At 41.3% G+C, this 22,817-nt stretch overlaps 1 protein-coding gene across 6 annotated transcripts in view; it reads right to left on the reverse strand.

The window, feature by feature from the left end:
• Nucleotides 1–22,817, reverse strand: part of grin2bb (glutamate receptor, ionotropic, N-methyl D-aspartate 2B, genome duplicate b) — a 129,625-nt gene that overhangs the window by 105,185 nt on the left and 1,623 nt on the right. For 4 of the 6 annotated variants that reach the window (XM_013914350.1, XM_005747070.2, XM_005747069.2 and 1 more), the window contains exon 2: nucleotides 15,643–16,344. In XM_013914350.1, coding sequence (XP_013769804.1) covers nucleotides 15,643–15,651 — 9 coding nt within the window. In that variant the 5' untranslated portion in view covers nucleotides 15,652–16,344. Of the gene's footprint in view, nucleotides 1–15,642; nucleotides 16,345–22,238; nucleotides 22,798–22,817 lie in introns of those variants that run through there. The other 2 variants (XM_013914349.1, XM_013914348.1) reach the window with 2 other exon arrangements.

Consider the following 22,817-nt stretch of genomic DNA (forward strand, 5'->3'; position numbering starts at 1 on the left):
CAAAATATTTATGACCACATTTTGAGCTCATACCAGGTACAAAAGATCAGATCAGAAAGAGTGAAAAGTGCAACACAATTCAGAGATGGAGAGAATTTGCCTTAAAAGTAAAAGTTGCACATTTTAAAACACGTTGGTAGTTCCAAGGAACAATTCTATTTTGAAGTCAATTTACCATTTGTGTCGCACTTTTCCAAGTTGTACTACCAGTACACAGTATTTACAGACAAGCATGAAAAACTACAAGCAACTATGGCAATCTGCTAGCAACCAAAGCAATCTCTTTGGAAGTTTTTGGTGCAGCACCTTCTTTGCATCCAGTTTAATCCAGTGAGAGCTAGGAACCACTGCCAGCCAGGCAAGGATAACACATTTTTCCCTAGCAACTGGCAGTTGTATCACATATAATATTGTGGACAACTCTTAGGCAATCCACACCTGCAGTACCCTGGGTTTCCCAGTCAAACTTGCTTTAAAAAGCCAAAATGGCAACAGTAAAAATGCTCAGCTTGAGGCTTCACAATATGACCTTGTTAACTAATGGGTGGTGGTTATGTCCATCTTTTGTATACGGTCTGTTTGTGAGTGAAATAAAGATAGCTCATAATGAAAAATGTCCTATGTGTTGGTCCAAGCATGAGTGTAAATATAGGTCCAGAAATAGCTTCTTGCATTAGGTAACGCTATGTTAATTAGCCATGTGCTCATGTTGCTATTTGGTAATACAGAATTGATAATGTAAGGCTAGAGCAGGTGTGCCTCAGGTTAAGAGTGAACAGATTCATCATCAAGCCTGCAGTTCAAAAAATATTTTTTACTTATTATGAGCAGAAGATAAGGAGTGTGGATCTGGAGAATGGTTAAATCCTTAATACAGTCAGACATGTCATCCCTCCTGATTGAGTACGTGGCCTCATGTTTTCCCCAATGTGAGAAGATGAGTTTGTGCCCTCCCTACATGCACCAATACACACACGCACACCGTGAGGTTAATGTGCGCACAGCACCATCTGGGCTGAGCTAGATCATGCCAATAAGATGGCGCCATCAACCGTATCGGCCTTAACATTTACAAAGAACATTGATCACAGAAGTCTGTCAAATGGCACAGACCACCAATTGAATAACCAGAGCTGCATAAGACATGCAACTGCACAATCTCGCCATCACAGGGCTCCAATCTGCCAGTGAAAAATCGACATGATCAATCAGTCCATCAATAGTTTGCTTTGATCAGCTTGTCCCCTGTCAATTCCCCCAATTTGTGAGGACTTTACTGGTCACATGTTTCCCATGGATATTGCAGTGCATTACAGACTCCAGGGTGTATGCTGCACAGGCTCTAAGCAGCCGTCTGAGACATTAAAACTCAAGCTGCCACTTTATTTGAAACATACGTAGGCCATCATTACCAGGCCCTGCTATATCCCTGGGGGCTTGATGTGGTGGGTTGAACTGTATAGTGACTGAAAGGCATTGTGGATAACATAAGCTGACAGGCATATCTATTAAGGAGCCCATTTACATTCAGTGGGTGGTCAGTTAAAGGTAAGAGTGGTACTTTTCTCATCCGAGCTGAAGCACACGCTGCATCAGACATGACTTATAAGTAATATCAAATTGCACTAAACTCGACGCTTTGGTGAATTAGAAAACTACTTGACTTCGAGGAATACACATAGTATGAGCCGACAGTCCAACAGCGGAAAAAAAATCTCAGCGTTGAGGGTTTTTATTTAATTTAAAGGTCTGGATTTCCCTCGGTGAGACGCAGCAGCAGGTGACAATGTTTGACATTTCTGCTTATTGTCGTAACTCCAACACAGCATCAATAATTCAAAACTGTACTCTATTAGCTGGTGGAGATTGGGAGACTGGTTTTTCAGCCACACAGGAGCAAATCAGCAACTGTCTCGCGTACTATATCTCAATGTCCAAAGGGGCCTTAAAACCACAGAAGGAAGCTAGTTTAAAATAGAGATGGACCGATCCGATATTACGTATCGGTATCGGTCTGATACTGACCTAAATTACTGTATCAGATATAGGAGAGAAATAAAAACTGTAATCCAATCCATTAAATATCACAAAAGCACCTCACAAAACTTGCCACATGGCGCAACTCAGCTGATAACCTTAGCAGGTCGGGGCAGCATGCGTAACATGATAGAGCGGCTTTGGGGTACTAGACCTGTTGGCGGTCTGGTTGAGCATTTGGAGCCTCGCTACCAAACCGGCATTTCATCTCTGAAAAAATTATCCAAGAGAGAAGTAAAGCAAGTGTGTAAGTTCATCTCTGAGTGTTTGTAAAGCATTTACACGTTAAGCTTAACAACCGATACATGGAGCGACTGCCTCTCTCCCCCTGCCTCTCCTGTTGCTACTTCAATCATGACACTGATCAATGATCAGCTGATCGGCTTTTCTGTCGCGACTCTCGCCTCTCTTGTTTGTTTTTGGCCCACTTTACACCAGAAAGAGGAAACCAGCGGATAAACAACAGCAGCACGTTTAAGCTTAATAAGCTGTTGTTAGAATTTATTTAATATTACTTTCTACACCAGGATCCTTTTTTACGTAGCTGACAGCTGGTAACCAGAGATGGGCAGTAACGCGTTACTGTAATCTGATTACTTTTTAAAGTAACAAGTAAAGTAAGGATTACTATTGCAAAAACGGTAATTAGATTACCGTTACAATACCTTGGTCACACCAGAATAAAAATAGGAGGAGAACTTCCTGACTCTGATTGCATTGCTATAAGTAGCTACCATAACCAGTTGGTCACCCAGAGATGGAGCTTGCAAGTTTGGCAATAATTCTGGTCCTGCTTTATTCAAGGTAAATGTTGAACCCTTCATAGCCGCATAGCAAGTAGTTGGTGAGTGTTTTACTTCCATGCAAACTCCACCTAATGCACTTGAAGGGAGGAAACCTCTGTGCGACCAGTGTCACCAAGTGACACCAAGCAACCTCCTGCCAGGCATTTTTGCCTAGCGACCAGTCGTTGCCAGGCAGTCACTGACCGATCTCCAAGCTTGTGTGACTGGGGACCACAGTGAAAGTACCTATTGATCTTACGTTTTAGCTCAATGCTTCCATTCATGTGCTGGTGACATAATATGTATTTTAATTTATTTTAACTTTTTGCTGACATAATTTTTGTTATTTAAGCTGCTAAACGACACATTGAAGTGAAATTCTGAAAATGGATTTTTGAGCGCTCACTCTCACTTTCATTTTGAGGACAGTCGTTTTCGGCGTTTCAATGTCACAGCTCTTTAGGATGTAACCCTTTTTATTTTTAACAGAATTAGAAAACTGACTCACGAGCTGTTTCATAGATGGAAAAGACGTGTGCTCCATGGAACAGCTTGTATTTCACCAAAAAGTGATGTGTCAGTCAGACTCATGTGACACCGTTGTATTCACTCAGGTAATCAGACATCATGCAGCTATAATGACTCTCCTGCAGAGGTGGTGGAAGCTAACAAAAGTTCTATTTACATCCTCTATAATTATTCAATTCACTCTCACAAAGTCTCACAAAGTCAACTGTCAGCGAGGCCTGGCTGTTAGCAGCAAAATACCCTGCCTCCCCACTGTACTGTTACAGTCATAACTGGATAAAAAGATACAGACTAAGCTGCTTTTGTTCACCGTGAAATCAAATGACCAGAACCAAATATGCCTCGGTCCATCTTTAAACGCTTCCCCACCCTGCTCTATCTGTGCCACTCCCGTTTACATTTTCCTAAATATTATTCACCCCTCTTAAACAGGAATCTAAACATCTTTTTAAAAGATGAAAGACCTTATTAAAACAGCCCGGTCCTTTCATTTTTCAGCCAATATTTCTCAAACATGAGCAAATTGTTTATTTGCGTGAACTATTTCCAGCTGTGGACGAATACTAAACACAAATAATAATTTGGTCCTCAAATGAGTATTTAAGGCTGCGGGATGGTGATTTAAAGACTAAAGAAAAACGTCAACAGCTACAGCTGTGTGGATATGCGTGTGTTCTTTTAAATTACAGCGGAGGGTCTGTAAGGAATAAACCATATAAACCACATCGCACTTGTTAATTGGTTTTTGCCTCATATCAGGAATGCATTGACCATTAGATAAATAGCCTCTTGCACTGAATCATGTTGACACTTTGAATGCTTCAAGATTTTAATTTAGTCACTGAGTGGGATGAGAGAGGCTGAGAGAAAGCAGATAAAAAGATATATAGTTTTGAAAAAGAAAGTAGACCCTCTGAAAGTTCTAAGGTTTTACATATTAAAGCAATAAAAATAAATGTTTCTCTTTCAGTTTGTAAAATACAGCCTCAGATGAACAACAAAATATGGCCTATTATACCTAAGCCAAGAAGCAGAAGCAGTGTGTGAAATCTAAGTACACCTTCACAAACGAGAGGGTCAGTAACAACAAGGTGCTGCTAGTCAAATGCACTTGATTACCTGATCATCAGCAAATGTGAGGACCTCCATGAAAGCAGCAAAAGCGGTTTTGGTAGTTAGTAGCAATTGTAACCACCCATCAATCTCAGAAGGCTTATAACACTATTTCAATTTGTAATCTTTGTATAATTAGAAACATCTTCCCAGGCGTCGATGTCCCAGGAAACCTACCACAAGGTCAAACCCTGCAATCCTCAGAGGAATTGCAAAAAACCTTGAGAGCCACTTCACAGACTCCATAGGCCTCAGTTAGCATATGAAATGTTAAAGTTCATGACAGAACAATTAGAAAGAGACTGCACATGTATGGCTTATTTGGAAGGGTTACCGGGAGAAAGGCTTCTCTCTCTGAAAATAACATAGCAGCAAAGTTTAGGATTGCAAAGGTGCAACTGAACACAAGACTTCTGCAAAAACCATATCTGCACAAACACCTCACAGCAGCTGTTAAGCACAGTGCCGGTGAGGTGATGATCTGGGCTTGTTTTGCAGCCACGGGACCTGTGCACCTTGCTGTCACTGAGTCCAACCCCAAACTCCTTTGTATACCAAAGTATTCTAGAGTCAAATGTGACACCATCTGTCCGGCAGTTAAAGCTTGGCTGAAAATGGTCATGCAACAGGATAGTGATGCCAAGCACAGCATACTGCAACAGAATGGCTGGAAAACAAAAGAATGAAGGTACTGGAAAGTCCAGACCTCAAACCACTTGAAATGCTCAAGACAGCTTTCCAAATGTGAATCTCCACAAACTTCAATGAACCTAAGGAACGTTGGAAAGAAGAGAGGAGTAAAATCTGTTTAAGTAATCTTTAATACTTCTTCCCGACCGACTAATCTGTCACCTTGCGCACTGCGTTGCATACGGGCCAGAATGGCAGAGAAAAATCACTGCCTTATTGAAGAGGGTCTTGTGTGTTTCATTAAGTGCACTTTAGTTTGGTCGAGAATCCTCTCCCTGCTAATTGCACTTATAACGAGACGCACTGTGGATCTCTACTGTTGTACTGAAGCTGCCTCAGCCCTCGAAACAACATTATATGGTCTCTTCATCAGAGGCAAATAAACTGACTGGGACAGAGCACACGCGGACAACAGAATATACACACTCAGGCAAAGGGACGATGACAAACACAGGGTTGAGGCAGGATCCATCTATCCCCTGAGGTCTTCATTACCTCATTGAAGCCATTTATTCCACTGAGGTTACACTGCCACAGCAGTCCAGGTCCTTTAGAGCCTCATAGGGTCTGGACCACCTCTGTTTCGTCGGTGCATGCTTCTGCAATATGTATGTAATGGTACAATAGCCTACAGTGCACACTGTTTTTTCTTTTTCTTTTTAAAAAGGGTCTTGTAACTCACTCTGATACAATGTGCTACCCACAGCACAGTGTATAAAAAGCCACTCACACCATGTTTTCAACCTTGGCTGAAATGTATTTTCGCAGGTTTCTTTTAGTGGCCTTTCTGAAAAGCAGAAACATGATACCGTAGTTTTCCATCCACAAGCAATTTTGGTCTCAACTGCTTCTCTGGTGGCACAATCTGAGTGTTGAACAGCTACAGCTCTCTTGAGGATTTGATAGCAAGCCTGTGGCATCAAGGGAGTAGATAAAATAACTCAGTGGCTATCCACTCTGTCTGTTTTATAATTCCCCTTAATTACCTGAGGCCACAGACCTTTGAATTCCTCTACTACACATCGTCATACCTCCTCCAGCATCGGCAGCTGGTCTGCCCTCTCTGTGCCAAGAAGACAAGTCATTTTGTTGGATTTACTGAGCTGTTGTGCAAATATAATACCCAGACTGTCAACCACTGATAACAAATATTACAGGAAAAAATGTCCTTGATGTGTCTTAGAGCGAGTCTAAACGCTCGGCACCAAACCTCTCAGCTCTCTCAGCTGGTCACCATTCAAATAACATCCAGAAAACATCTGCTCCAACCTCTGGCCAAGTTTTCCTCAGTGTGCGGATGCACGTGTCACACCGAGGGCTATGGTGTGTTTCTGTTTTGTTTTCTCCCTTGCACATGGCAAAAGGTGGAAATTCAAATAAAGACCTGACAAATTTAATGTGTTTGAGCCAATGATTTGGGGGGGTTTCTACATAAAACACATTTTAACATCTCTAAAAGAGTTTTGACTTTCCATCGAAAGAAAATCAGAAGGACTGTGGACATATTTCATTTATCAAATGTTGAGAAATACAGAGGATACAGAAGTGAGTACGCAGACTCACTCCCCCCACATTTGAAGTCAGGAGAAACCTTGTTAATATTCCCACAAATGAAAACTCAACTGCCAAAGCTTGTGACTCTGAACCTGCCAGACAACACTGTTTTGCTTGTTTTTTTGTGATTATCTAACCAGAGTTTCTGAAGTACAGTCATTAAAAATCTTGGCCACAGACAGAAGAAAAGACTGTGGAGTTCTGCAGATCCAGCAGAGACAGACAAGCTTATTCCTTAAAACGTGACAACACAGTGACAGAGCTGCTAATGATGAGGACACTGCATACAGACAAGCTGCACAATGCAACACATCAGCTGAAACATTCAGATTAACACATGAGCACCGCATGAAGTGTTACGCTTAAATGTGGATAGCAGATATTTGCAGTATTAGAAGATTATGGTGTTCAGTATTAATATATTATATATTTATTCTTTAAAAGGTTCCGTTTCTGTTGTTTCAGTTTAGTTTGAGATTGTCGTGATTACACAGTGAAACGGCTTTAGGGGATTTATCCAACTAGGGCAACAGTTATTTTTATTACTAACTGATCTGCAAGTTTTCTTCAAATTGCTGTCCAAACAACTCATAATCCAATGATATTAGGCTTACAGTTAAATTAAAACTGAGCAGCAAATCCCCACAACTGAGAGACTATCTCAAAATGGGCATTTTTACAGAGGGAAAAAAAACCATCAGTTAATCAAACTGTTGGTAATTTCTAATCAGCTCCTCTTTGTTTAAAAATGGTCTTCACAGTCTGCGTACAGTATCTCCTGTAAGGATGAAACATTCTATTTCTGTGGGGCTGTTTTTTAAGAATAACTACAACTACATGGTGGCTTTTTAATAAAACGTATTCCAACTGTTAACATGTGTGTATTTAATTAAAACCCAGTAAGCTTAACAACATATCTCTAAGAGGTAAATAACCTCCATGCAGTACCGCCAAGGCTTTACTGTGACCAGCTGTAACACAGTGGTTTTATATTTACCACTTTATATTTTATATTTACCACATCCACACGCTGTTTATTTTTTAAATGAGGGATTTTTAATCTAGTCTACATGAATGCACGAGAGCATATCAAACAAACAGGTAATATAATCAGAACACTAAAAAACGTCTGGCTTATCAGAAGCCTATAAACAACAACACAGGCCGATGTGAAGAAAAGAACAGATAAAGTGTGCACCTTGTACAACAAAATCTTTATTTTGGGTTTCTTGGATTATATAGAGTTTCTGAAAATCTTCATCTTAAAAGTCCTTTTTGGAGTCTTTTATTTTTTCAAAAGCTCCATTTTCATTGACCTAAAACACAATTTATGTGTAGATGAAAATCCAAAAAGCTAAGAAAAAGCTGCATTTTCCAAAATATCCCAGTCTGTTACTTCCTGTTTTACTTTGAAGGTTTTGGTTTCACGTCCTGTTCTTTTCCCACCTTTTGTCATCGTATAGTTCATAGTGCTGTGCCATACTGCACATTTTAGTATCAATCAGTATCAAGTAAATGCAGGGAATTGCAGATACCAGTACCGATGCTGATACCTTAAGCCTATAACGCCAGTTTATGCAGGGCAGAGCAGTGTGTCATGGTTTATGAGATGAACCATCATCACTTGTGTGATGTATTTTGAACCTGGATTTTTTTGGTGACCTTGAATGTAAATGTGTCTGTCTTTGAATCCCTCTGGGTCAGCTTCTGCTTAACTGTGCTATAGGCAATAAATAAAACAGAGGTGACAGTCAAAACACGTATATTTCTTTCATTTCAAAAGGAACAATTTATTTAGCACAATTCAGTGGGCTACTGAACCTGATGGACTTTGTTCAGTAACAATTTATCGATGCTATCATGCTAGTATCAATCCAATATCACTGTCAGCATTGTTATCAATACTATCGATATTTAGATTGATCCACCTACGTCTAATAGATAAGCTGAACTGCTTTCATCTGTGTCTCATCCACAGTCATCTCTGAGTGTGTACGCTGCACAGTCCTGTCTTTCCCTTTGTCATCTGCTTTGTGTCACAATGGTCCGCTGTGCATTCCTGGACTCTTTGGATTAAACTTTTCTTGTAAACACTGTCGACTGAGTACATTACAGTAAGTGCAATCAGCAATCAGGGTTAATGATTTTAGAATTGTTATATCTGAGGGTAAATCCACTGAAAGTGTACACACATAGTATTTTTCTGTTAAAAACCTTCCCACCAGTACATTCTCCATCATTTGGGTTGGCCTTTACTGAAAACTCTCAGGAAACAGGAAACTGGTTTTAAATAAAAATAGTATCTGTAAAGCGATACTGGGTGTACTTCCAGTTTACTTCTGAGCCTTTGTTATGTCTCAGCTCCAATATTTTCCTGCTATTCTCCTCCAAATGGATGGTTTTTGATGGGCTGAGGGTTTCAACAGATGTGGGAAAAACTCTATTGCTGAATCTAAAAGCATCACCCAGAATGTGGTGAAGGAGACTTGTGGTTTTTTCCTGAAAGGCAACTTGTGTTTCTTTGTTGCGGGTATTTGTGTATTGTATATCATGTTGTAGAGCTTGCATTTTATGTTGTATCTGTGGCATTTGTAAAATGTATTGCGTTTGTATGGCTGCTACCTTGGCCATGTTTCGCTTTGTCAGGAAATCTCAGCTTAATGGGGCTTCCTGGTTAAATAAAAGTATGTAATGAATGCTAAAAGATTGTTTTGGGGGTTTTTTTTGTTGAATTATTTGGCCTCCGGAGCCCTGCACTTGGATCTCCAATGTTCTCTTCAGTGAATCATAACATCAGGTCAGTGTTTTACCCGTGAAGTTCACCTGTGAGTGCATCGCAGGCGTGCACGGCTGCTGTTGCTGGAGGTTTTCAGGAAACATCAGTGCGTTTTCTAGTTTGAATATTAATGTGAGAGCTTTCTTTCAGCTCTTGGAGGCATTTGATGACTGATTGCAACAAATGTCGGGAGGGGCAAATTGAAATCTTTTATACACTGAGGACGTGATCTGCCCTCTGCGCTTGGCTCACACACACTCCTACACTTAGACCTAAATCTCGCAGAAGCGCTCACCTTCCAGTTTACCCTCCCGAGAGGTTAACTCTACCTTTAATCCTCCTCTCTGTCTCACTGATCACCTGTTCCACAGCTTCATTAAGGGGAGAAGAAGAAGAAAAAACGCTGACAGCCGCAGCTCCTTCCCCAATAAGTACATCTCGCTGCTTCTTGTTCGGCTCTGTATTTGAGCGGGGGCATTTTCCTCCTCATTCCTGCAGCTGTCTGCGCTTCAAACCCACTCTCGGTCTCAAGTCACGGCTAATTAATTGACAAGTTGCCCCCACTGAGGGTCAAATGGAGACAGATTCACTGACACTTTGAACAGGTTTGGCAAGTAGATACCACCTGCTGTTAACACTGCTAAATATAAACAAGACGGCACGGCACAGCAAGCCCTGCAGTAAAATCCTGATTTTACCTTACAGAAGATGGAAACTATGTTACTTTCTTATCCAGCAGGTGGTGTTTCTAGCATATCTGTAAATAAATTAGCCATCTGGCAGCAAGTTTTGTGTTCTGATGAGTGCCATCACACAAACCTATTTCTTCTTTTGATTCTAATATATTTGTTCCTTCTCTATCTTTCATCATCTCCCTCTTTGAAAACATAATTATCGCCTTATAATCCCCTCTTAGCGAAGTCATCTGCACAACGTGATTTCTCGGGAGTCCCGGTGTCTCTTTCTTGTGAGCCTTTTGAGGACAATATCATCAAATACGACTCAATCTTATTCTGCTATCTAACCCTCCATCAGTTCTACTTGTCTCTGCACCTCGGCCCTCGGTGCCAGATCTTGTCTTTTGTTTCAGTCTCTTCTATCTGTGTTTTAAAAAGAAAACCGATTAAAAAAGCCTCTCGCTCTAGTCCCTGCCTGTCGGTGGAGGAGCTTCAAACAGGCTCCCCTTGGCATGACATAAAGAGTGACTGTTTCTGATTAAATCTCTCCATGTGTGACAGTCAGATCGTGTTATTATCGAACACAGGAAGGATGAAAGAGCCATTTCTAGCTGAACTTCTGCATCTGATACCTTGACGAAAAGAAAAGTATTTCCACTGAGGTAGCTGCAGTGTATATGGTGAGCAGAGCCTGCACAAACAGGCCAGCAGAAATGGTGTCGAGAGCACGCTCAGTTACAGAACGTGGGTAGCGGCGGCATCACAGCATCGGGCCCCCTTTTCTCTATTCTTAGCTCTTCCTCCTTCTCTCGCAGTCACACATGACTAGGTACTGAAGAGGAGAGGTAGAAGAGGCATCTTGGGTTTCTCTCACTCTCTAATAAAAATGAGATTGCGTGTACACTTTGTGTTATCACACTGTCTGTACGAACCACCGATCACCATTTTAATCGATCTTTTATTTTTTTTATCATGTAAATTGTATAAAAGTGCAACTGATTGTCCAAATGACAAAGTTCTACGCTGGGCTGCCATTGTTTTCTATTGCTATGCTATTTCTCCAGCTAAATACAGACCACTTTTGGCCCGGGCAGTTTAATTATTCATCGCTTAATTTACATGCCACACAAACACGTATAAATATGAACCCCGTATGTTGCGGTAAACACATTTAAATTGCCATTTTATGTTGCCAAAGCTAGATGTAGCACAGGTTAGGCCAGGCATTACAAATGATGTAACACCAATACAGCCGTAAATATCAAAAGATGCTCGATAAAGATGTGAAATAGCTGGTTAATCTAAAAGCTGATTCTCACAGCCAGATGGTTTCTGGGCTAAGAGCTTATATGCGCAGATAAAGACCAATAAATGAAATTTATTGGATGTAAAAGTAACATCTGGTTGACAGCGCATATAATCAGAACCTCAACACAATGGGTTCTTATTATGGGGTGACAATGTCTCTTGTTTTCTCTCATATTTGTATATATTTCTCTTGTTTGCTAGAGAATGGATTTGAGCTGATAGAAACAGGAACTTAAATAACCACTTGTTGCAACCAAGGTATGCAGAAGAGCATCTCTGAAACCTGTCAGACCTTGAAGGAGATGTGCTACAGCAGCAGAAGACCAGGTGTCATTCCTGTCCCCCATGAACAGAAAGTGAGGCTGCTGTTCACTCGGCATCGCCTGCTGTCAGGTCGTCTAATTTCTCGGCATACCTTTGGGCCCTTTAGTACCAACTGAGCATCATTTAAACGCCACAGCCTGCCTGCGTACTGTTGCTGACCATGTCCAAACCTTTGTGACCACAGTGCACTCATCTTCTGATCGCTGATTCCAGCAGGAAAGCATCGTGTCACAAGGCTCAAATCATCTCACCAGATCACAGTTCAGTAGACCACCTTTGGGAATTGGTGAAGTGGGAGATTCACATCATGGTGCGGCTGACACATCTGCAGTAACTGTGAGATGCTATCGTGTCAACATGGCTCAAACTCTCTGAGCACTTATTTGAATCTGTGCCATAAAAAATTAAGGCAGCTCTGAAGGAACCTGCGTGACAGCCGAGTAGCTCATCCAGTTTGGCTCATTTACCTAAAATTATTTCCAAATATTTTTTAGTAGAAGAGCATTCTGATTCTTGCCTCTGTACTCGATGCAAGCAGCACCCTCACCTAAGACACGCTGAAGTGTTTTTTAGCAGTAGCCTGCTGTGTGCTAAATATTAGAAAGTATGACTTCACAGTTCATGTGTCACAGACATGAGTCTCACCTAAGCTTCTCTCTCTTTGTTCCCTGTTGCAAGATTTCTTTTTGATGCGATGACAAAACAGCAGCTGGGTGTGAGTTTGACATCACTTTTACACCAACAAAAAACAATTTTAACCTCACTGTTTGTCTACCATTTAGACACCTAATCACCGGGAAACTGCTCAGTGGGTCGGCCCAGGGACTTTACAAATTCTGACGAATAAATAAAAAGAACAACAAATCACCTGAGAGATGACGCGAGGAACCAGTCGCTCTGCATAACAATGAAAAATTAGGCTGTTTGTTGACCGTAAAAAGGCAACTCCCGTACAGCTACTCGTACCGTCGATCAAGCGAGCGAGCAGAGGTGCCGCAACCAGAACAGAACAATGTTACTCCTACAGCGTAATTTAGAAGGAAAGTCAGACTAAAGAGCTTTCGCTACATGTCGTCCTACCTAATCAGCTCTGAAGGGCCTCACTTGAAGGTGAAGTGAAAAGCTGGCCGTCATCTCAAGAGAGGAGGTACAATTACTATTAGAAATTCACATGGCTACGCTCTGAGGGTTTCTCACCTGCACTGAGCGGGTCAACCGCTGCGTGGAGTGAGTGCGAATGTTAAATTGTTGGTTTCAAAGTTGATGAAACTTGGATCTAAAGCTGTCGTTCGTCAGCCCACCGGTCGTCGATAAGCACGGTGGAAGGGGGCTGCACTGAAATGCATTCAAACTGATAACGTGGCAGCACGTCTTATCTGTTCAATCTGGTTTCTAATAAGGTGTCAGAGCTGTTAGGTGTTGCGTCAGTTCTACCTTCAGGCGGGACTGTTGTATTTACCTGAAATATTAACACAGTAAGATGCTGTGAGGACCTGCGTGCCAGGCAAACTAATTGGAAGCATGGAAGCAGAAAAAAAAATACCGAACAGGATACACATGGAAGAATCCAGATTTCAGCTGTGAACTGGCGACTGAGTGAAGAGCATCTTTTCAGAGGTTTTTTTTTTTTATCATTATACACGAAGGAAGAACCCCACAAATGCATGGGTGGATGAGGAATTTCTGCACCTTAGCTGCTTTGCACTTCTGCCTCTCCCTCTCTCTCTCTCTGGCTCTGGGTAAACAATAAACACCAGGCTGCTCAGCACCTGTAATCCTTCGACGACTCAATCAACATTTGTAAAGCTGGTCACATGAGGCTCGCGTCCAAAACTGACTCAGCCGGCTGTCTCTGAGCTCCAGCATCAACATCTCGGCTCGGTACAGTCATGGCAGTTCACTGCTGCCACTCCGTTCACGGTTCACCGATCAAACCAAGGGCCACGCTTCCCGCCTGACAAGAGAGCCAGTGCTCAGATCCAGTAATCCTCTCTGCCCAACCCGCCCTCCGGAAAAACACGCAGCATCACAGCGGCGCAACAACAACGCACACCCCTCCAAGGCCTTGCTGCTTATACACTCCGAGGTACATCTGTCTACAAAGCTGCCTCCTTCATCCAGTGTCAGTGAAGCTCCCTCAGGATTTGGCGCCTGCGACTGGATCTTTGCCTGTTTTTCTTCCTTTTTCTTTTTTGTCTGCCACGCCTTAACCCCTCTCCTGCTCGCTGTCATCATAACGGAAAATCAGAGTGTTGAAATGGAAAACGAAGTTTTGATTGAAATACTGTGGGCAGGAATTTGGACACCGCGGAGCCTGAACAGCATATGTTAATAAGTGAGCAGAATACAGCCGGTACATTGTTGAAGATGTTGTGTTTTGCGAGGGAGGGACACACCAGCTGTCACACCTCCTCCAAGTCACGCTTCGGCAAAGACGTGCATCATAATCAGATAGTTACATCAGACTCCTGTGAGCCGGCGAGCGCAAATTAGTTCAAAGATTTGGGAGCGTAAACTGGCCTCACCCGTTGCTAAACACCAATCCGGCCAAGAATCTAATCCGCGATGCCACCAGGAGACAAATCCTAGAGCTGCTCTGCTGGCAGGAGCCGGACGCAGTGACAGAACAAAGGATTTTGCACATATTCTGTTTCAAAACTGTCGAGGAAGACACGAACGCACTTTCCCCTGATCTAACGGTGCGCTCTGTCGCTAATGAAAGCCATGCAAATTCTCCTTTAAAGGCTTATTTTACTTGCAGCCTCTCAGACACCTCGTTCCATTGTCTTTCTGCGCCCCTCCAACTTTTAAATATGCCTTTCATCGGTCGAACTCCTGAGCGGCTGCCAGGAGCACGAGCTCAGCAATAAAATCGGCTCCAGCTTCCTCCACTCTGTTGCTTTATGCAGTCACTATTGTCTAGACCTGTTTTCCCTCGTGAAGCGGCACAACTCCTCGTTTTGATGTGCTTATTGAAGCTAGTGTCTCGTTATCCCTTATCTCGACACCGAGCTCCCTCACAAAGCACCACGAGAAAGAACAAGTGACAAAAACAAAAAAAACCCCACACACGCAATTTGTACTTTTTTTCCTTTTGCACTATAAATGTTTTGTTTCTTCTGTTTCTTGTGATTGCTCACTCTTACTGAAAATAAACATGGCCACAGAAAGTGACTTACCCTCTAAAACGGGCCTTTTGTTAAGCAATGTGCATGAATAGAACTGAAGATTTATTTAAACTGCATGAAAAATGTGCAGTGTTTTATTATCAGACCTTTTTTTTTTAACTATACGGAAAAATACATTTAGTTTGACCCGATCAAACCATGAAGGAAATCCTTCATATTTCACAAAGCGGCCATTAAGCCATTATTTCCACCTCCTCTCGTAGTTTACATGACCTGAAATTATCATGAACGAGGGCAGTTTCTAAGAAGGTTAAATAAGGGTTGAGTTAATCGCAACTGCCGGATATCAGCGGTCACAGTGGTGGCAGCGTTTCAGATGTTACAGTACATGTGAAAGTTCATTAAGTTGATCAAAGTAGTAAAAGCTGTGAAATGTGAGAAAAACAAGGCAATCTAAGTCAATTTTCAGTGGGAAATGCCACCCATTTGCAGCCTCTGAAATAGAAAGAATCTGCATTTCCATGGCTGCTAAATGTCATTTTAAATTGCACGTCGTTTATATTTGTGTGTGTCACCTTAGACTCCGCTGAGCTGCTGCGATAGAGATTTTATTCACCATTTTCTGATTCCCCGGCTTATCAAAGATGTAATTTGGGGTGAAGTTTTAAGCGATACCCATGGACACATATGCACAGCCCCAATTACTTAAATCACTGGCCTACCTTGAACATTGCCAGCCCGGATCTCCTCTCTACTCTTCAGAACTGGCATGATGGAGTGATCTGGGATTCGACTCCTCCTCTCATAGCCTCGGATGAAGGGATGGTGGACAGACGAAGGCACACGCGGAGGGCTGAAAAGTGAGGTCTAGCAGGCTGAGGGATGAGCAGAGTTGTGCTTGATGGGTGGAGAGGGGTGATGCTTGGGCTGTTATCAGTGTGAGGGGGTAGTGGTGGTGGTGGTGGTGGGGTGGGAGGGAGCAGGAAGGTTTAAAAAACCAAGAACAAAAAGTCTAATCTGCAAAGAACCAGATCCAAACTGGCTGAAAAATGCTTTTCACTGAGCGTTTTAGAGGAATTTAAAAACGGATCATCAACTCAAAATGTCAGCACTCTTATGGGGAAGAAAAGCCGAATGATGGCGAACGGAGAGTGTCGAACGGGCGGACTTTCATTCGTCTTTTTCCATCTGATTGTCTTTCCTCTTCCTCCAAAGTTGGTGATGCAGGTCTCCTTCCTCAAGTCTGCAAGTGTGTGAATACTGTTGCCGTGGAGATGAGGAGATGAGCAGCAGAGTGTGTATATGTGCGCGTACTCTTCGTCTTTTTCTTCTTCTCCTGCTTCCCTCTATTCCTTCTTCTGTCGCTCTGTGCCTTTGCTTAATTTAGCCAGTCATGATCCTCGGCTTGCCGGCCCGCTCCTCGTCTGAAAGAGACAAGGAAAGAGTCAGATGGCCGAGTAAGGCTGCGGATGGCTGAAAGCCACTGTGTACACAAGTCAATTGCCTCTGAGGTCAAGGCTTAACTCAGTCAAGCCGCTGTGTCTACATGCCCCTTTCACTGCAATCTGAATGTGCTGAATGTTGTTACATTGTTGTTGTTGTTGTTTTTTTCACAGGAGATACTTTTGGTAGTTTTTTTTCCTTCTCAGGCCTTTATAAGGTCTGCCTGTACTCAGTAAACACGCTGGCTTTAAGGCTCGTTATTAAATTAATGAATCAATGCAACACTGATTTTTTTAGGTACGATTTTTTGGAAAGATATGCTAAAAAATTTACTTTCTTCTGCCAGAATATATACCAACACAGAGCACACTAGGAGATTATACATCCACATCCTGGTTTTCATCTGTTACTGTTTCAGATTGCGATTGTTTATGTCTGATCATTTCAGAATTGCAGCCCTCAATTTATCACATGTCACATGATGCACATTACACCAGTGGGGATAGGCATGAAGAAGACAGCTTAAAAAGCAAATGCTGAATTTAAAATATTCAAAAACAGGAGTTGGCTAGTAGAGTGTGACTGAAATCCTCAAGACTCTAATATTTTATAGCTATAGATATTTATTCCACTATGTGCTCAGGTCAGCGCACAAAACAAGTGGCTGTTGTAAAGAATTCAATGGGCTTCTGGGAGTTTTATGGGAGCAGGACAGAACTTTTGACTTTAAGCTTAAAAAGTCTCTGGTGTGATTCCCCTTCATGGTTAAAAGTGTCATTATTGATTTTTGATCAATTTATTGTTTTTCAAATGTGCAGAATCCTTAAATCTATGTGCAAATTAAATGATTGTTTTTAAACTTGCTTGTTCCCTGTTTTTACACAGATCTTCCAGGGCCGACAGAGTAAAGCAGCGTAGGCTAAAGGTGGGAGGATCAACTCAAATATCGACAGTATTGATAACAACGCTGGTATTTGTGTCGGACCGATATTAGCACAATAGGATCGATACTTTGTTTCTATCCTCTAACTTCAGTATGCCTGTTGAATTGTGTTGAAAAAATAGACCTCAGACATGCAGTATGAAAAATGTTTAAACCTTTTTATGTTGACTGTCACGTCTATTTTATTTTTAGCATATTTAAACAACAGAAGCTGACCTAAAGTGCTTTAGAGACAGCGCCATTTTCAAGGTATCCAAACAAAAAACAACCCCAGTTTCAAAATACATGAAAATCTGAAAGGTGTGTTTTTAATTGTGATGTAATTTGGCACATGAACAGCTGATCACAGGAATCATCCAGCCTGCTTCAGGAAATAAATAAATAAATAAATCCAAACTTTCCTAACCTTAATGATCTAAACCAGTCTCAGGGATAAAAAGCCTGCAAATCACCCCTACTTTGTCTTTCCCATGAGTCTGAAGACATACATCTGCATACATTACTGAAAGATGATATCCTTTCAGGGATGACAGCTTAAATTCTCAACACTATCAGGGTCATTTAAGTTAAAAAAGTGTGATCTGGTTGTTTGGGCTCTCTCCTCATGCCAGGCAGCTCTCTGTCTCTCTCTCTCTCTGTATTACCTCCCTGTCGTTTGCATCAATGGTGAAAATAAAATTAGGGCTAAAGTTCTTTTGAACCAGAGAGCTCTGTCTTTCTGCTTGTCCTGTCCTGCATTCATTAAACAGCGACATTGTCATGCAGATTATAAGCTTCAGATATTGCATGCCTTTACCTTTATCTATTTTGTTGATTTTGCTATTGTTTCTATGCATAAAAATATAAAAATAAAAAGCAGGATTGGCTTTGAGGTGTCTAGGACAACGCTCTTTGGGCGAACTACTAGAGGCGTAACTTATTCTGCAAGTGGACTAAGAGTAGTGGCATAGAGGGACCAAACTTTGAAAGAAAGGCCAAAGTGGCAGAGATACAATCAAGAACAAAATCAGGGAGAGAGAACACAGAAGGTGGAGATTGAAGAGTCGAAGTGACAGGCTTTGTATTGAGGCTAGGCTAAATTTGGGCGCAGCATTGTGACTCAGGTTGTGGATTTTAATTCGACCCTAAATCATCATCAGCTGATCTTTTGGACTCCTACGTGGTGTCTTAAAGGGGAGAAGAAGGTACAAGTAAAAAACAAGTGGACGTCATCATCAGACAGCAGGTTGAAAAACACAGTATATACGCAGGACTTCTAACTGGTGCAGCAAAAGTTGGATGCAGCCATGCAGATGCATTATTTAGCTTTCCGTGCTTGCTTTTTAAAACAGCGGGAACGGATAAAGCCTAGGCTGTTAGAGACATGAAACATTTATGGGAGGAAATTAACAGCACTGTCCATTATTCTACGAAAGAACAAGCAGAGCAACTAATTATTATTTACACACTACAGGAACATTTTACTTAATATGTACAAATAACTTTGAAAGTAAGTTATTTTTTACAAGGAAGTGTTTAAGAAGTGTTAGAAATCATAGTTAAATGTTCACGGTGAGTTGTTTTTTTATACAGAACTACGTGAACTTCTTTTTAATGTTGGCATTAATTGTACATTCATATATTAAATGAATGTTACATTTGGTTTGTAAGCTGAATTAAATGGTTTTTCCTCACTCTGGGTCGGACATCGCATAAAAAAATTGAATAAGATTCACCGGCCACCACTGACAAACTTCAAAACACTGATTAAGTTTTAACGGACTGCAATTCAAAATTGCAAAATGTTTTTGTGTATCGTGTAAAAGCTCCACTAAGGACCAGAGTTGCTGCAGCGCATCAGTCTCGTGCTCTGTGATGGCTTGGTCACATTAGATGACCACCAGCTTGTGACCTGGAAAAATCAGCGGTTCCCAGTTGCAACCAAAGACAAGGTCACCCAAACATCGAGCACGCAACATCCTCATCATCTGGGCAACCACTTTAGATTGAAAGGTGACTGCGGAGGCAACCTGTCTCCAAAGATTCGCAGCCCACCACAGTTTGCAGAGGAATTTTTAAATTTCTGTTTCATCTCTCTGAGGTTAGAGCTCAACTCTGAATGTAAGGAGTTAATGTGCATTGCTGTGTATGCAGATAGCTGCGCATTTGAGATTCATCACAGTCAACTGATCACAAACATGTTGCACATTAATAAGGTCAAATTCCCAATTTGACCTTATTAATTTACAGACTAATAGCAGACTAACTCTGTCTTGATGCATCGAGGACAGTAACTGGTCCCCATCTATGCATAACCATTACAAAGGCAAGAAACCTGCAAGTTCATTGCACATGGTCGCAGTCTCAAATCACTAAGTTCCCTTGTGGTGGTATAAAATGATGTAATGATCCATCAGTATTAAAAATATCTAAGCTGTAGCCTGACTAATGTATGCTATGTCTAGTTTTTCATCCTTTAACAGATCTTTACTGGCACACGCTCATAAGATAGGATATGCCTATTTCTGGCAACATGTGCGTATTTATTGCATCTTGAAGTAGATGCAGGATATGTAGGTACACAGAGTTTAGCCCTTAGGAAAACTGTCAGAGGATATGTGCATGTGTAGAATTTTAATCCCGTCTGGCAGTGAAATGAATTATTCATTCAACAAATTTTATTTACAAAAATCCATCTTTCTCTCTGACTCCTTCTAATTATCTCTGACTCTCATAGTGGCATTAATATGATTCTGATGGCTTGACTCGTAGAATAATGCGGTACATCCTTACATAAACCTTTTGCATTAAACAACTGGACAAGGCTTATTTGTTTATTCATTTAGTATCCTCGCTATGAACCAACAGCTTCTCAAAATATTGAATTATGCAATCCCAGAGAGCCATTTTATGGATGTAAATGTGAATGCTTTTATGGTTATGTATACGTAACTCAATATTACTCAAAATGAACAGCGGCTAACTGATTACTTGTTTTATGGCATGTGAAATTAGTTTGTTTTTAAATGGTGATTTTGTGTTTTTCATGTACAGCATTAACGGACCAAAGTATTGAACCACACATCTGAATTCAGGTGTTTTCAGCCCAGTTGCCACTGATGTTTAAATCAAGCACATGGCCAGCCTGCCTGTACAAACATATGTGAAAGAATTTTAAACGAGCTCTCCGAGTTTGAGCGTGGTACTGTGATAGCATGGAAACTTTGTCAGTTTTTAAAATTTCATCCCTCCTAGATATCCCACAATCAGCTGTTAGATATATTATTGCAAAGGTGAAGGCTTTAGGACTTAGACCGTGCCAGGTTACAGAGCAGTGCGTAAAAGTCGCCAACACTCATTAACATCAGCACAAAAACTGTGCGCCGGGAGCTTCATGGCTTTGGCTTCTATGACCAACTGGCTGGTGTAATATGTGGTCCAGTACTTTGGTCTATATAGAGAACGTCCAACATCATGTATGAAGACTGCCTAAAAATCATGTTCTATTTTACAGCTGCTTATGAGAAATGCCTAGAAACTGTTTTCATACTGACACAAAACAGATTAAATTAATAGGAGATCATTAAAAGGTGTGACTCTTATTATTTAGTTATTGTTATCCTGTAGTTATTCTTACCTACAGACTCAGTTCACTTTTGCTCTCTTTTGTCTAATGGTGCATTTTAATCATTTTTAGGATATTTATTCTGTTTTTACTTTTTAACAGCTAACTGGCATCAAGAATATAAACACATTACTTGAGTACAGGCAAATTCTCACTTTGTATTGATTTTAAAATCTCACTGATCATACATCTTTCATCTGAAGCACATTAAGGGCTTATTAACCTGTTACATAGGGCAGGGCGTATACAGGGCGATCTGCTGGTTATCCCAAAGTTTCTGCTAGTAGACAAAGGTCAGCAGGTGCTTGCTGTCAGAGCTGCCAAACTGTGGCACAGTCCGACCTTTGAGGTCAAAAAGGGAACTTCTTTACTGTCTTTTAAATCTCTTCTTAAAACATTTTTATGGAAAAGCTTTCATGGATGTTTAAAAGGTAGCAATGTTCTTTTATTTTTCATTATTTGCCTTTCTTTTTTTTTTCCAGGAGTTTTTTTAAAGCTTATAAATTTCTTCCTGTGAAGCAGTTCCTAACTTTGTTAAATATTAGTATTATTTACCTAACCATTTTAATTTGAAATGGGACTTTATAGCCTAATTCCCAGCATACAGTCTTTTGCATCGCCTTTAGTGTGCACTGTACTCAATAAAGTCCTGCTGAAGAGTCAATTAGAGCAAAGCTGGTGTATGAGTGATATTAGGTCTGTGATTTATTCACTGTCAACGATCTGTCGCAGACCCACTGGGGAGGAAACAAGAAGAAGAAAGATAACACAGGAGGAGGATGACATCAGTTTGGCACTGGCTAACGCACCTCCACCAGCTCAGGCGCACAATAAGGAATGAGAGAATAGTAATGAACAGATGTAAATCCATGCACCTGCACGCTGCACTGGACTAACTGAGTGAGTCACCAGGTATAAGCTTCATTCTGCGCGTTAGAAATAGTGCATGAGTGAGGGATATTTTGTGCTCCGAAATGCAGCTGAACGTGTGAGAGTGTGAAATTCTTGAAGATGTAATCTCAATTATACAGACTTTTTTTTTAAGTGGATAAACAACCAATTAGTCACAGAGCGACGACGAAAGGTGAAACCGTGCAAGCAACTGTGGTGGAAAATACAAAAACAGCCATCACCTGCAGATGAAAGTTCATGCAGAATACATTTCCACCAGCTTCATGCAGACTTCCGAATGTACACAAACGCATGCACACTCTTGCTCCGTCAGCTGTGCTCTTGCACACGTATTTAGGGTACACACCTTCTTTTCATGCATGTGCATACGCTCACTTGCAAAGAAGAAGTGAGTGCTTTATTAATTCACTACTCACCTAATTAACTCTTTTCTGTAACACATAATTTATAGACTGTAGTGGAGATGTTTTACAGAGGAGCAGAGTTGAGACACAAAAGCAAAGACAGAGCAAAACGAGCGGTCCTTCATATTCCTTCATGACGACATCCCACTCTCAGAACAATCAAGAAAGAGGGATTCATTAAGCCTCTTTATCAGTCCATAAGAAGGGGGTGGGCGGTGAGACTAAAGTAGCTGGTGTGGGCCTATGCTAGTAGGCAAAATTTTTCACCTTACGGCTGAGTGCACAGGCAATTTTCAGTTAAATGTCCATGTGTATATGGGCTAATTGAGAATAGACTAGCAGTGGTAACGCTTTAAAGCAGCTCTCCCAAAAAAGGTGTGGCGGTGAGAAGTAGAGACGTAGCGTCAAACAAAACACAGAGGGAAAGGGGACAAATGTGACAGAGGAAAAGAGGAAGGTAGTGATGAAATGGCGCGTGAAGTTCTACCTATTTTAATCTGTCTATCAGTCTGTCTCTATCTAAAGACCTGCTGTCTATTACACCTTAAATCCACAGCGAGGAATTACCCGCTGAATCCACTGATCAACATC

This window comes from Pundamilia nyererei, unplaced genomic scaffold (genome assembly GCF_000239375.1).
Source record: "Pundamilia nyererei isolate P.nyererei 1_Seehausen unplaced genomic scaffold, PunNye1.0 scaffold00187, whole genome shotgun sequence".
Taxonomy (NCBI): domain Eukaryota; kingdom Metazoa; phylum Chordata; class Actinopteri; order Cichliformes; family Cichlidae; genus Pundamilia; species Pundamilia nyererei.